Consider the following 16,040-nt stretch of genomic DNA (forward strand, 5'->3'; position numbering starts at 1 on the left):
TTTCCTTCCATGGGCTTTTATTAGGTTCATTCGCATAGGAATGCAGATAAAGCTCATCAGTCATTGTCAGCCAGTAAGGGTTAAACAATACAGGATTTACAGAGAACCTTGAGGGCTTATTCTGAGTTACAGCCAATTAGTTAGAGGGCCATAAAACTTTAGGCGCCAGACTCATCTCAGGTCTGGACCCTTATCTTTTAAGCTGAGGGTACAGATTAAGTAGGTTTCACAGGAATGTAAGTATTTTTCTTAGGCCTGACTCCCCAGGGAATCCGCCCCTCCCAGCACAGGACTGCACTGCCCTCTGTTATTGCTTCAGGCTTAAATCAGGCAAGGGAAGTAAAGCAGCCAAGAGATTAGGAGACTTCTTGTAGACAGAATGAGGACTCGGGCTACTTCAAAGCTGAGGGGCGAGGGTCCATCACTCCCTTTTGCCATAGCCCCCCGAGTCCTTCCCTGGGGGCTTATCCCTGGTGACCAGAGCCTGTCTTAGGTTGATCCTCCCTTGAGGATTCTTACCCATCATTGGCTAACTGGTCAATCTCAGGGCCAAGCAGGGTGAAGTGGGCAGAGGTGGCACTTCTGCCAGGGAGATAAGCTTTGTCTCCTTAGTGGCTTATGGTCCCAACTCTGACTCAGCCTTAACCATGGCGGGTTACAGCCTCTGAAACCAGGCAGGGCGGTTCCCAACACCTTTGCACTTAAAACATTGTCAGAAAAAGCACTGAACTAGCAATATAATCTGTATTTAAACTTTGGATCTTTATCCAGGATTCAAGATTACTTTGACTGTTAAGTCCTGTAACTGGATCTTCATTTTTGAAGAAATTACCTCTTATTTCTGCTCCTCATCTGAGATAGTAAGAATTGTCATTGTGTTTTAATTCACATATCATTAGGGAAATATGGGCCAATTTTGAATTTATTGTGGTTACCGTAATGTACCCTACTTAGGAAAGTAAGGTGTTGATTTGTCTGTGAGAGACAAATGCATATGGTATTATGATGTTTCATCTTGCTATCAGAAATAGAGCTGTATTCCTTGTCTTTTATCCTATATAAAAAGTTATTTCAATAACTAGCTATGTTTAATTTGTATCTATGTGTGATTTGTCTTATTATTTAGTGAATGGAGTTCCCTCTCGAAGTCCAAGATTGGTTTCTTCTGGGGATGACTCTGTGGATAGTCTGCTGCAGCGGATGGTACAACATGAAGACCAAGAGCCCCTGGAGAAAAACATCGATGCTGTGATTGCATCTGCCTCTGTGCCACCTTCTTCCAGTCCAGGCCATAGCCACAGCAAGGAACGATCCCTGGGAAAACCAGACAGCCTTCTAGTGCCTGCAGTACCCAGTGACTCTTGCAGTAACAGCATCTCACTCCTTTCTGAAAAGTTGCCAAGCAGCTGTTCCCCTCATCATATCAAGAGAAGTGTAGTAGAAGCTATGCAGCGCCAAGCTCGGAAAATGTGCAATTATGACAAAATCTTGGCCACCAAGAAAAACCTGGATCATGTCAATAAAATTTTAAAAGCCAAAAAACTTCAAAGGCAGGCCAGGACAGGAAATAACTTTGTGAAACGCAGACCAGGTCGACCTCGGAAATGTCCCCTCCAGGCTGTAGTATCAATGCAAGCATTTCAGACTACCCAGTTTGTCAGCCCAAAATTGAATGAAAGTGAAGAAGAAGCAGCACTACACCTTGGTCCTGATACAGTTCAAGATGTCATTGAAGCTGTTGTTCAGAGTGTAAACCTGAATTCAGACCATAAGAAGGGATTGAAGAGGAAAAGTTGGCTTTTGGAAGAACAGGCCAAGAAAAAGCAGAAGCCATTCCCAGAACAAGAACAAGAGAATACTAAAAGGTAATTCCTTGTTTAACATTTTATCTGAGTAGAGAAAAGTAGCTTTTATAAAAATGTAACATGTCTATGCCACTAATCAGTTAACCTTAAAACTTTTTATTATATAAGATTTGTTCTTTTGTGTTCTTTTTAAAAGTGCTCTTCCTCGTGGCTGTCCAAAATTATAAATATGTAAGAAACAAAACTGTAATGATCCAGTTCAAGCCCATTACTTTACAGATGAAAAAAAATCAAGGTCCATAGAAATTATGTATTTTCTCCAGTATATAGCTATGTGAGTGGAATTACTTTTATTATCACATCATTTTATCTTTATGTTCTAATCTTTTTATCCTATCATCAAATACATTTTTAAATCTTTATGCCTGTTAGATCTATTTTCTAGAGTCTCCTTTTTATAGTTTTACTTTTTTCTAGAAGTTATAGAGCAGAAAGTCAAAAATCACCAAAAGAAAAGACCATTTAATCCTTTTGTTATATATCTAACAATTTCTTCCCCTGGAGGTTTATTTGATATGTTTAAATGAATCAGTATAATAGTCACCATTTGCACATGGCTTTAGCTTTACTAAATACAGCATGCGCAGTCTCACTCACATTGTAACCCTTGCTTACAATTAAAGAAATACAAATTAAAACTGCTAGATATATTTTAAGTCTTTCAACATATATTGTCCAATAGCCCTCTTGAAAGTCACATTTGTTTATACTTTTACTATCACACAGTAATAGTTGTATACTATTTACCTACCTTCATCTACCCTAAAATATATCCTTTTATTTTAATCTTTATCAGTCATATATAGGTGAAATACACTTCCTAAATGTTACTTCCTACATGTTTCAATTTGCACTTATATGTATATTGGAGATTAGAATTTGTTTATGTTCCTTACCTATTTTTTATATTTTTAAGTGCTCATACAGTCAGAATATTAACTTCTCATGTTTGTTCTTTGACATTTAGTTTTATTTATATTTTCTTGCCATACATATCCTTTTATACCTTTTCTTATGCATTTATAAATATGTGCATATGCAAATCTTATTTTAAGTAATTGGTAACATACTATACTTAATTTTGTAACTTAACTTTTTCTCTTCCTGTATCTCGGACATGTTGTCATTGGTAACGTGAATTCCATGCTATGAATATATTGTAATTTGTGTACTCTCCTTTGATGGATTACATATTACTTTTTTACATTTAGGACCTTAAATCATTTGCAATTTATTTTGTCTTTTTAAAGAATATTTTACTTACCTATTTTTAGAGATGGGGGAGGGAGAAAGAGAGAGAGAGAAACATCGATATGCAAGAGAAACATCAGTTTGTTGCCTCTTGCACACCCCCAACTAGGGACCTGGCCCAAAACCCAGGCACATTCCCTGACTGGGAATTGAACCAGCGCCTTTTGGTCCATGGGCCACTGTGCAGTCCATTGGGCCACACCAGCCAGGTGATTTGAAATTTACTTGCATGTAAGGTATAAATTAATATTATGTTTATGGCCAGTCATTGTCAAGGTTGCAGATTTGTAACCATGGCTATTTTTATGTTGTACGCAGTTATTATATTTATATTCCCAGTGGATTTTAGTAAAGTGTTTTTTGTTTTGTTTCATTTTTTCTTTATTTTTTTTTCTTTGGAAAGACAAAAGAAAGATATAATTTAAAAAGAGACTTAATGTTTTTGATTTTTAAACAATGATCTTACAATTATTTATTATTTTATGCTTTCCCTTCTTATTTGAAATTATTCCTTTATCATGTACTAAATTCTTATGTGTCTTTGTCTCTTAAGGTCTTTTAAAATATTTTTGTATGTTCTTCCCATAAGTCTGTTTTGGTGTTAGTGTTACTCATTTATAATTACTGATGTTTTAAAATCATTGTACAAAGAGAATTAATTCGTGCCTTCACTGTACTAAGAAGTGACAGTTTGTGACATCTTGATGATTCACTTTAGGAAGGGTCACCTTAGAAATGTGCTTCAAAGAGAAAAGGCTTCATTTCATATAAGCCTTTGTGTCCCAAATAATTCTAGTGTCATTGTCAGCAATATTAACCTCTTATTTTCCACAATACTATATTCTGAAATTCGATGAAAATATGAAGAGAAGGTTGAGATATGACACAGTGAGTTCCCAGAGACACGTTTTTTACCTTTCTCTAACTGGAACCTATTATAGTACTTGTTATAGGCCAAGAGTTTGTTCATTTATTTATTCAGCAAGTATTGCAAAATTATTTATTCCACGTGCTGAGGATAGATACAATATAAGCAAATATAGATACATTCCCCTTCCTCATGGATCTTAGAGTCTAAGCGCTATTATGAAGAGTTACTTAGGGGTATACGGATATAGCATAGACATAATTGACTTCTCCTGTGGATGTAGTAGAAGTGGAAGTAATGATTAAGTAAAATCTCAAGAATAGACACTATCTGTTATTTAAAGGAGAAAGCCTAGAGCAAACATTATAGGTTGATGAGTGTGAAAATGCATTGTAGTTTCAGAGAAGTTGAAAAAAGCTATTCTTGCCAAAACACAGAATGAAATAGAGTAGTATGGTGTTGAAAGAATCTAGAGAAAAGGTTGTGGGGACCAGATCATGCAGAAGGCTTTGTATGCCATGTTAAAGAGTTATTTGTCACTATTGGTGATTAATAACAAACCAGAATGAAAAGAATAGTGTAATGGTTATGAGCTGAGTTCTAGACTGGGTTCAACTTCTGGTTCTTAAAGGAAAAAAGATAAGTTTTAAAGACTCAGGTAAAAAAATAAAATTATAATAAAAATATTTAGAACTTAATACTATGCTATGTAGTGAAACATGGGTTGTATCTAAACCAGTCCCTAGAGGGGCTTTTCATAGGCTTTAATTTTTCTATTATCTTTTTAAATGCTCAAAAAGTTATGAAGTAGGAGTTCAGTTAAAAAATTAGTAAAACAAGAGAATAGGTCTCAAAATGTAAAGAAAGGAAATAAAACATATACACTGAATTAACAAAATAAAGTTCGGGTATAACAGAATCACTGAAAACCAGAGTTCATTGAAAACTAATGTAGTATACAACTATCTGGTGAGATTAATCAATACAGAAAGAGAAAATGAATAATAGGAATTTAAAAGGAGAGCTATATATGAGAGATTCAAAAGTGACTACTATAAAAACTTTATGCCCAACAGATTGGAACCACCTCTAGAAAACATATTGTGTAAATTGAACCCATAATTCAAAATTGTGCCACAAAGAAATCACCAGGACTGGACAGTTTGAAAGAGATTTCTGCCACACTTTACAGAAGAAGATTCCAGACTTCCAGTCAAGATGGCAGCATATGTAAACATGTCTTACCTCCTCACACACCCACATCAAAATTACAACTAAAATATAGAACAACCATTACTCAGGACCGTCAGAAATGAGTTGAATAGGAGTCTGACATCTATTGAATTAAACCACATTGATCCAGATGGGTAGGAGGGACAGGCACAGAACGGACTGGACCCACATCCATGTGTGGTGGATAAAAATGCAGGAGGGATATCTTCGGAGAAAGCAGACCCAGCCCCACACTAGATCCCCAGGTTTCCAGTGCAAGAAAAATAACTCTCCATAATTTCTGGCTGCAAAAGTCAGTGGGGATTGAGTCAGTGGGAGAAATTTCTGGAGTCCCAGGCAGTTTCCCTTAAAGAACCCATACACGGACTTACTCAGACTCACTCCCTCTGAGTTTGAGCACCAAGATAGCAGCTTGAAAGGCACCAGTGGCATACGGGGAGGAACTGAAGTGTCTGACATCAAGATGAACATTAGGGGACAGCTTTCTCACAGATATATAGGTGGGCAGAAGCAATTGTCCCTTTTCTGAGCCCTCCCCCTATAGAGCCACATAGCCCACCCAAACATGACTTTTCAATATGAATGTCTGGTCTTGGCTCATGCTTCAGAAATTCCTAAATCCTCTCAAATAAACAACAGCTGGCCTCAATAAATCCCCATCCTCCATACCCCTTGCTAAGAACTCCAGGTTCAGCAATAGCAGCAGGCAGCCTATATTCACAGCTTGACTTTGGGAATCTCAATCCCAGCACAAGTAGCAACCATCTCAGATTGCTTTATAGATCATATAGGGTTGCCCCAGGCAAAACAAAAGGTAGGGGTTGATCCTGGCCTGCATCACCTGGTAAACCCCAGAGCCTGTGCACACCCAGTGGACAGCTATAGACCATGTAGGAGCACCACCACCCTGCCCCTGCACAGCTGCTCCATGGAGCACAAAGGGTAGTGATTAGTGGTCACTGCCAGTCCTTGGAGCTGACTGGCTTGGGTTAGCTCCCTCCTTTTGACCTGCCAGCTCCTGTTAAGGCTCAACTATCAGAGGAGTGTACTCAGCCCACATGAAGGATGCACCTCAAGTACACAGCTTAGGTGATAGGAGAGACTGTGCAACTGGACCCTACAGGACATCTACTACATTGGGCCGTACTGCCAAGACAGAGAGTTATAGCTGCTCTACCTAATACATAGAAATAAATGCAGGGAGGCTGCCAAAATGAGGAGACAAAGAAACTGGCCCAAATGAAAGAACAGATCAAAACTCCAGAAAAAGAACTAAATGAAATGGAGATAAGCAATCTATCAGATGCAGAGTTCAAAAATACGGGTTATAAGGATGCTCAAGGAACTTAGTGAGGACCTCAACAGCATAAAAAAGAGCCAGTAGAAACAAAGATTCAGTAATTGAAATAAAGAACAATTTACAGGGAAACAACAGAAGAGTAGATGAAGCCGAGAATCAGATCAATGATTTGGAACATAAGAAAAAAACAACCAATCAGGACAAGCAAGAATAATATAAATGAATGCAAAAAAATGAAAATAGTATAAGCAGCCTCTGGGACAACATCAAGAGATCCTACATTCACATCATAGGGATGCCAGAAGGGAAGAGAACGAGTAAGAAATTGGAATTCTATTTGAAAAAATAATGAATGAAAACTTGCCTAATTTCATGAAGGAAATAAGACATGCAAGTCCAGAAAGCATAGAGAATCTCAAACAAAATGGATGCAAAGAGGCCCACTCCAAGACCCATCATAATTAAAATGCCAAAGTTTAAAGAGAGAATCTTAAAAGCAGCAAGAGAAAAGAAGTTACCTACAGAGCAGTTCCCATAAGACTGGCAGCTGATCCTCAAAAGAAACTTCTCAGGCTAGAGGGATTGGCAACAATTATTCAAAGTCATGAAAAGCAGGGACCCACAGCCAAGATTGCTCTGCCTAGCAAAGCTATCATTTAGAATGGATAAAGAACTTCCCAGACAAGGAAAAACTAAAGGAGTTTATCATCACTAACACATTATTATATGAAATGTTAAAAGGATTTATTTAAGAAAAAGAAGATCAAAACGATGAACAATAAAATGGCAATAAATACATACCAACAATTGAATCTAAAAAACAAACTTAAGCAAACAAGAACAGACAGAGTCAAGGATACGGAGAATGTTTTGATTGTTGTCAGACAGGAGGGGTGTGGGAGAATGGGTGAAGCGGTGAAGGGATTAAGAAGTACAAATAGGTAGTTACAGAACAGCCACAGGGATGTAAAGTACAGTATAGGAAATGGAGTAAACCTAAGAACTTACAGACATGACCATGCATTAATAAATGTAATTAAAATTTTTTTAAGTTAAGAAAAAGATGATTCCCATCTTTAAAATATACTTCACAATATTAGGTGGGTGAGTAGGATATACACATACAGAAAGTATATAAATATAAGTAATCAATTTTTAAATTTTTGTAAAGTTAACACCCATGGAGATATAAAATGGATTAATATATAGAACATTGCTATCACCAGTCATAAACAGCTTCCTTACCAGTAGCTGTGATCAGTCTCCTGACTTTTAAGGTAACCACATCTTTACCTTTTTTGCTATACCATTTAAATATGTAAGCATAGACAATATAGTTTAGTTTATCCTTCCTGAACATCATTGAAATGGAATTTACAAAACATAAGCCTTTGTGTCTGACTTTTTTTGCTCAACATATAAATGTTAAAACATCTTTGTTATTGCATGTTGCTGTAGTTAACTTTGCTTTATTACTGTGTAGTAATCAATTGTTTGTATATAATACAGGTTTTCCATTTTACTGTTGGGTTATCTCCAAGATTTACTGTTGAGGATATTATCCTAAAATGCTGTTCTAAATATTCTTCTAATGTCTGCTGATGATATGGGCACTAATTCCTAAGGTATATACCTAGGGATGAAATTAACTGAAGAAAGCAATGGGTTTGTGCTAAGACAATTTCAGTATATGGTATATTAAGCTAGTATGGAACAACTGAGTTGGTAAGAGAAACAGATCCATGCGTGTTGTATGACAGAGTTGACCCTGAATACCAATAGGGAAAGAAAATAACATTTGATAAATTGCTCCCCCCAAATTGGTATTGCGTAGGAATGGAAATGAAATTAGATTCTGACTTACCCCATATACAAAAACTAATACCAACTGATTAAGTACATAAATATAAAAAGCAAAACTTTAAACGTTCTGTTCTTGATTTTTTTTTTTTTTTAAAGAGAGGGAAAGGGAAGGAGAAAGGGAGAGAAATATCGATGTGCAAGATTTATCAATCAGTTGCCTCCCCCACGCTCCCACCTGGGGACTTCGCCCACAACTGAGGCGTGTGCCCTGACTGGGAATCGAATTGGCGACCCTTTGGTTTTCAGTCTGGCAATCAATCCACTGAGCCACACCACCCAGGGTGGAAAAACTTCGTAATCTTACTTATAGAAACGATTTTATAAACAAGATATCAAAAGCAGTAACCATATAGATGAAAACTGATATACTGGGTTATAGTAAAACTAAGAATTTCTGCTGAGCACACATCATGACAAACATAGGAAGACTTTGTACAAAGTGGGAGAGTAAATTTATAACACTGATGATGTATACATTTTTCATATCCAGAATATATAACAACAAAAAATGATATAAATCAACACTATATAAACTAGCCATTCCCTTTTAGATAGCTTAGAAAAACTCTTGCATAAAAGGCACTAGAAAATACTGTTTGAAAAGGTAGTGGCAAGATTGGTTATAATGTATAGAAAAGGGAAACACTACAGATTAACAGAAAAGGAAATAAGTATATTGTAGTTTTTCATACAATGGAATGTGATAATGGTATTAGAAATTAATTATAGCCGACATTCAATAATCGCTGATCAGTCTTAGAAGCATAATATTAAATGAAAGAATCAAGTCCCTAAATATATAGTAGCTGATATTTTTATTTTAGAAAAGCACAGAAATGAAAAGTATTATATTGGTATAGATAAATATATCATAAACCATATTTTTAAATGCCTTATCTCTTCCTCTTCATCTTTTTTTCCCTGAAAAATTCAAGTCCTAAATCATACAGAGTATGGAAGCCACAGTGATACTGAGCTGGGTTTTGGAGCCTTAATGGGATGAGTGAGTTGGGAAATGGCATGAGGGGGAGAGAATATAAACCCTGCATATGATATCACAGGCCAAGTAGGATGAGAAGGATGCTCCTATGAAGAGTGTCGTCTTTGGGGTGTCAGGGCCAACAAATTTAGGAAGGTTTCAACCCAGATCCCAATAGAAATTTCTAAAAGTCTGTGAGTAGGCATTTGCATTTCTTATAAGCCCCAAAGGTGATTCTGATGTTATATGGTCTGCAAGTGGAACTTGGTGAATTTATATATGTAGGGGATAAGCAGGAAAGCAGAAAATATTTTTTTATTGCAGGAGAAAGAAGCATAAGAAGTAGAAGTTGAATTTGGCTGATAAGGAGAACAGTAAAAAAGTAATAATAAATGATTAAGTAAGTAAATAAATAGTAGATAGATTTCATGACCAAGTAAGTTATGGAAGACTTGTTCAATATGCAAAAATTAATATAATTTATCACATCAATATGCTAAAGAATAAAAATCTCATGGTCATATCAATAAATGTAGAAAGTGAATTTGACAAAATCATGATAAAAACTTCTAGCAATCTAAGAATAGAAAGAAATTACCTCAACATAATAAATACCACATATAAAAACTCACAGCTCACAAACATTAATGGCAAAAGACTGAGAGCTTTTCCCTTAACATCAGAAACAAGGAAAGGATGCCCCGTTTTACCACTTCAATTCAACATACTATTGAAATTCTTAACCAGAGCAATTAGGCTGAAATTAAAAAAGTAAAAGGCATTCAAATTATAAAGGAAAAGTGAAATTAGCTCTGTTCCCAAATGACAAAGTCTTCTATTTGGAAAACCCTAAAGATTACACACACACACACACACACAAAAACCTGCTAAAGCTACTAACTACTTTAGCAAAGTTGAGAGTGCAAAATCACCTTACAGAAAATCAGTTGCATTTCTATCCACTGCTTTCCAAAAAGGAAATAGGAAAACCATTCCATTTATGTAACATCAAAAAGAATAAACTTAAGATGGCAAAAGACTTAATTGAAAACTTATAAAACATTGTTGAACAAAATTAAATAAGACATATAAATAAGTGGAAAGACAGCTTGTATTTATGGATTAGAAAATTTAATGTTAAGATATCGGTACTACCAAAAGCAAACTACATGTTCAGTGTATTTGCTGCCAAAATCCCAATGATATTTCTTGCAGAAATAGACAAATCCATCTTAATATTCATAAAGAATTTCAAGGGATACCAAATAACCAAAACAACCTTGACAAAGAACAAATTCGGAGGACTCACACTTCAAGATTTTTTTTCTTTCATTTTTGCACAGGCTGGTATCTTTAGTGTTATGCTGAATATAAGTGATAAGAGTAGATATTTGCTTTACCCTTGATATTAGGTAAATTGTATTGTCTTTCACATTAAATATGAAGCCAAAAGGAAATCTAGGAAATTACCTGCAATGTCATTGCTTAAGTCCCAGGTCACTATCCAATCTGTTTGCTTATGTTCATGTTATATATAATTTCCAGGATCTTTAGTTGTACTCAATGGGAAGATAGGTAGAAGCGTCTATTCCATCTTTGCCTGGAACTGGTATCACCTTAATTTTTAAAGATGTTTTTTATTTATTTAGAATTTTTAATGAATTTAGAGTCTGTCTCCCCCTGATCCCCTCTCCTTTTTAGCACTATAGATGTTAGTTCATTGCCTTCTGGCTTGTATTGTTTCATACACGAAATCTGCACTCATTCTTACTTTTGTTCTTCTGTATATACCATATATTTTGTCCTCTAGCCCCTTTTATTTTCTTCATCAAATAGTTTTCAGCAAGTTTATTATGATGTAGTATGATTTGCCTTACTTGTTTCATTTGAATTTATATTCCTTATGGTTTGTTTAGCTTCTTGGAACCTTGATTTCATAGTTTCTATCAAATTTGGAAAATTATGATCATTACTCTTTAATTTTTTTTCTCATTGTGAATTTATTTACATTGTGGATGTCACCTTATTGTGTTTCTGGTTGTTGTTCTTTCCTTAGTGTTTAATTTATTTTTGGCAGGCTGTTAAGTTACTTGTTAGATCAGCTTACATCCTTTTGAAAATTGTTTTTAAGCTTTATTAAGGCCAGCATTTAGTCCAGGGAGAGTTGAGCCCTGCAAAAATGGGTAATGTTACCCTCTGGGATCTCTGTTTAATGTTCCTGGTATTGGGCAGTGTCTTTCTACTCTGCCTATTGGAATCTGAGTATCTACCATCATCTGTGAGCCTCTGGGGATTGTTCAAGTTATTATACTCTGGTAGTTCTTTGTCCAGCCTTATAGAATTTCACCCTGCACGTGCATAACTTAGTATTTAGCAGTATACTAAAGGAGACCCATACACAGATTTCTAGATTTAATTTTTCTCCATAACTTTCTTCAGTACTTGGCCTCACAAATTTCAGGTACCTCAGCCTCTCCATACTCTGATTAGTCTCTCTTTTCAACCCATCAAGTTGGACATTCTCTGCTTTGATTCTACTACTTCTACTACAGTCCTCATACAGCAAAGTAGTTATAGGCCTCATCTCTTTCCCTCTGTTGTTCTGGGGTTTTTTCCAATTTTTCTTAGGGATTGCAAGTGCACTAACCATTGTCTGATATCTGATGATTGTTTCATAAACTCTTCCTAGGTTTATAGTAGTTTACTGTATTTCTCTTAGTTTCTGTCAGCAGAAGTCAGGTATCTGTTACTCCGGCATGGCTAGATGAGGAAGACTCCATATCTCTTCTTTTAATTGCTGTTATGTTTTTTACAATAACAATCATTTGTAGGAAAATATTATTTCATCATAAAATTATCTTTAAACTTCTTTTTATAGCTTTACTGAAGCAGCAGTTGAGATTCCCAGTCCTCCTGAAACCCCAGCCAAACCTCTTGAACCTGAAAATACCTTGCAGCCTGTGCTTTCTCTTATCCCAAGAGAAAAGAAGGCCCCACGTCCCCCAAAGAAGAAGTATCAGAAAGCAGGGCTGTATTCTGATGTTTACAAAACTACAGAGTAAGTAATAGTACCTATCAGCTGACATACTTTTTTTTCAATTGAATTTATTGGGGTCACATTGGTTAATAAAATTATGTTGGTTTAAGGTATACAATTCTATAATACATCATCTTTATATTGTATTATGTGTAAACCACCCTAAGTCATGTCTCTTTCTATCACCATTTACCTCCTTAACCCTCTCCTGCATTATCCCAGTCCCCAGCTGACACCCTTTAAAGACCCTGTTATTCTTCCATGTTTCAAATTACACTTTGACAGGAAACAATATAAATGTAATATACACAAATATGAATCTCATCACAAACACCACAATGTTCACTATAGTCACGCTACTACACTATGTTGTTTGTGGCTAATACATCTTCCCTGATCTGTACCTGATCTCTAGCCTTCTAGATTACATTTCTATTATTTGGATTCTAATGATGCTTTTTTTGTTAACTAAGAATAAGAAAACTGGCATTATATACATGTATCTAAAGTGATCTTCATGATTTTCTACATTCATTCCTCATTGACTATATGCTTTCTGTGTTTGAAGCTCTTTGCCAGATGAGTAAAGTACACCTAATTTTTTAAAAATTCATATTTATGCCCTCACTAGTGTGGCTGAGTAGATTGCACGCCGGCCTGCAAATCAAAGGGTCGCGGGTTCAATTCCCAGTCAGGGCACATGCCTGGGTTGTGGGCCAGGTCCCCAGTAGGGGGTGCATGAGAGGCAGCCAGACATAGATGTTTCCCTCTCTTTCTTCCTCCCTTCCCCTCTGTCTAAAAATAAGTAAATAAAATCTCTTTTTAAAAAAACTTCATATTTCCTCCCTGGCTGTTGTGGATCAGTGGACTGAATGCTGCCCTGCAAACCAAGGCATGTGCCTGGGTTGCAAGCCAGGTCCCCAGAAGGGGGGTGGCACTTGAGAGCCAACCACACATTGATGTTTCTTTCCCTCTCTTTCTCCCTATACCTTCCCCTCCCTAAAAATAAATAAAATCTTAAAAAAAAATAAAAACTTCATATTTCCTTGGGAAAGTACAGCTTAATAAGCACTCTGAGAAGTTTTAAAGCCCCAAAAGGGGTATCAACTGACTATATCATTGAATAAGAAGTATTTTATAGAATATACTTGAGTTATGGTTGGAGGTTCAATAGTAGCTTGCAAGGTGGAGAAAGGCATTCCATTTAAAGAGAATACAATGTACAAAGGCACATACTAGGCTGCAAAGATTTTTCATATATTAGAATAACTCAAAAGTTTAGTGTTTGTGAAATTCACTGATGTCGTGGAACATAAACATTGTTTCCTACAATACAAGTTGATCTACAAGTAACTGTGTAACAAAATGAATTGAACATTAAGAAAGCACAAATCATGGACTTTACTGACACTAAGATACCTATTCTATTAAGCTATAGTAAATTAAAAATGGTATTTTTGTGAAAGGAAGTGAAAAGTACAAGTTTGTGTTCAAGATGATAACTCAGGTAACTGTAGAAAGTGAATTGAATGAGAGTTAACTAACGACAGAAATTCACGTATCCATCAAAATGTCATTACAGTCTGAATTTAGGCAAGAAAGAGTAAAAGTGAAAGATGGAAGTTTAGAGTTTAGAGGTACATCGGACTTGGTGCGGTTTAAGTGATCAGTATATAAAGCACAGCACTTTATTTTACATTGAAAAGATTTTTCATTGACTCACCAGTGAGGTAGATATCACATAAACTCTTTGAACTCTGTTTCTGCTTCTTGGTCGTGAAAATGTTTTACTAAATTTAGTTTCAGCTTCTAATAATAACAGGTCCTCTCAATTAACTAAGACTTAAAAGATAGACATTTTCCCCTCTAATTTAAAAGAAGTTGTGAAGTACACAGTTCAAGGTTAATACAGTATCTTTGCGGTATATTCAGGAACCTAGACTCCTTTTTTTGTTCTGTTCTTCCATTTCAGCCCCAGACTTGCATTCCTATTGTTATCTCTTAAGCATGAACTGTTTTTGTTAGGAAACACTGTGGACTATGTCCCCATCAAAATTCATATGTTCTGGCCCTAATCCCACTGTGTTGGGATTTGAAAGTAGGGCCTTTGGGAAGTAATGAGGTCATGAAGGTGAAGCTCTCCTGAATAGGATTAGTACTGTTACAAGAAGAGACACAGAGACAGATATTTCTCTCTACCATGTGAACATACAATAAGAAGGCTGTATCTGCAAACCAGGAGGGAAGAACTCAACAGACCCTCACCCTAATCGTGGACTTCCCAGCCTCCAGAACAGTGAGAAATAAATGTCCATTGGTTAAATCCCCTAGTCTATGGTGATTTGTTATAGCAACCCAAAATGACTCAGAAAGGAAATATCAAAACCTCATTTAGAGACAGAGACCAGAGCATGGTCAGTTAACCACACTTCATCTACAGGGAAGGCTGGGAAATAATGGTCTTTATTCTATATGATAACGTCTGAAAAAAGTTAGCACAACAAATGAGAAAATGGAAATGCATTTTGGGAGGATCTAATATAGTTATGATTTTAAAGCAATAATTTTGCTATATAGAGAAAACAAAAATATGTTTATCAAGTTTGTTGGTGATACCCACAGGGTCCTAGAACGTACACAAACCCACCCACCCTGGAATCAGCACCAGAAGGGCCCAATTTGCTTGTGGGTAGTGGCAAAAGTGACTGAAAGCTGTTGGAGAGCTGAGTAAGTGGCATTGTTCCATCTCTGACCCCTCCCCGAGACAGCACCACAACGAAGACACGTGGGCTAAAAAATAAAGTTATGAGGGGAGAGTGTGATTCAATCAAAATTGCATCTAATATATGAAAGATACATTAGATGAATAAATATTAGAAGTAAGAACACCAGATAAAAAGCAGGAAACCTTTGAGGTTCTCCAGGATGGAAGTGATGTCATGAACTGAGGTGATAGTAGTTACTGGATGTTAGAAAGCATGAACTCTTGCCATTGCTTGACAAAATTGAAAGGAATTAAAAGATTGATTGGATGGTATGGAATAAAGGACAGAGCTAGAGTCAGTGATGATTGAAGTTTTAAATTTTGTATTCCTGTGTTAATGATGATATCATTAGCTAAGCTACAGATAAAAGTGGTACAGCTAGTACTCCTAGGTTTAAGAAAACCTCTATTATTAACATACATTTATATAGGCACCAAAATAAAATCTACTAATATAGTCATCAAAGTATTGTAAGAAAATAACCTATGTATTAGTTTTTTTCTTTTTTTAATATATTTTATTGATTATGCTATTACAGTTGTCCCATTTTCTCCCCTTTCATTCCCCCTCCACCCTGCATACCCCCTCCCACCAGCATTCCTCCCCTTTAGTTTATGTCCATGGGTCATACATATAAGTTCTTTGGTTTCTACATTTCCTATGCTATTCTTAACCTCCCCCTGTCTATTTTCTACCTACTATTTATGCTACTTATTCCCTGTACCTTTTCCCCCTTTCTACCCCTCCCTCACTGATAACCCTCCATGTGATCTCCATTTCTGTCATTGTGTTCCTGCTCTAGTAACTTCCTTAGTTTGTTTTTGTTTTTGTTTTTATGTTCAGTTGTTTATAGTTTTGAATTTGTTGTCATTTTACTGT

The 16,040-nt window shown here is 36.1% G+C and overlaps 1 protein-coding gene across 4 annotated transcripts in view; it reads left to right on the forward strand.

Moving 5' to 3' along the window:
• ASH1L (ASH1 like histone lysine methyltransferase) overlaps positions 1-16,040 on the forward strand; it is a 215,150-nt gene that overhangs the window by 112,483 nt on the left and 86,627 nt on the right. For 2 of the 4 annotated variants that reach the window (XM_053916032.1, XM_053916031.1), the window contains exons 5-7: positions 1,127-1,865; positions 12,238-12,417; positions 15,019-15,123. In XM_053916032.1, the coding sequence (XP_053772007.1) occupies positions 1,127-1,865; positions 12,238-12,417; positions 15,019-15,123 (1,024 nt within the window). The remainder of the gene's footprint in view (positions 1-1,126; positions 1,866-12,237; positions 12,418-15,018; positions 15,124-16,040) is intronic. The other 2 variants (XM_024573899.3, XM_045204487.2) reach the window with 2 other exon arrangements.

Source organism: Desmodus rotundus, chromosome 12, assembly GCF_022682495.2.
Source record: "Desmodus rotundus isolate HL8 chromosome 12, HLdesRot8A.1, whole genome shotgun sequence".
In the NCBI taxonomy this organism is placed as follows: domain Eukaryota; kingdom Metazoa; phylum Chordata; class Mammalia; order Chiroptera; family Phyllostomidae; genus Desmodus; species Desmodus rotundus.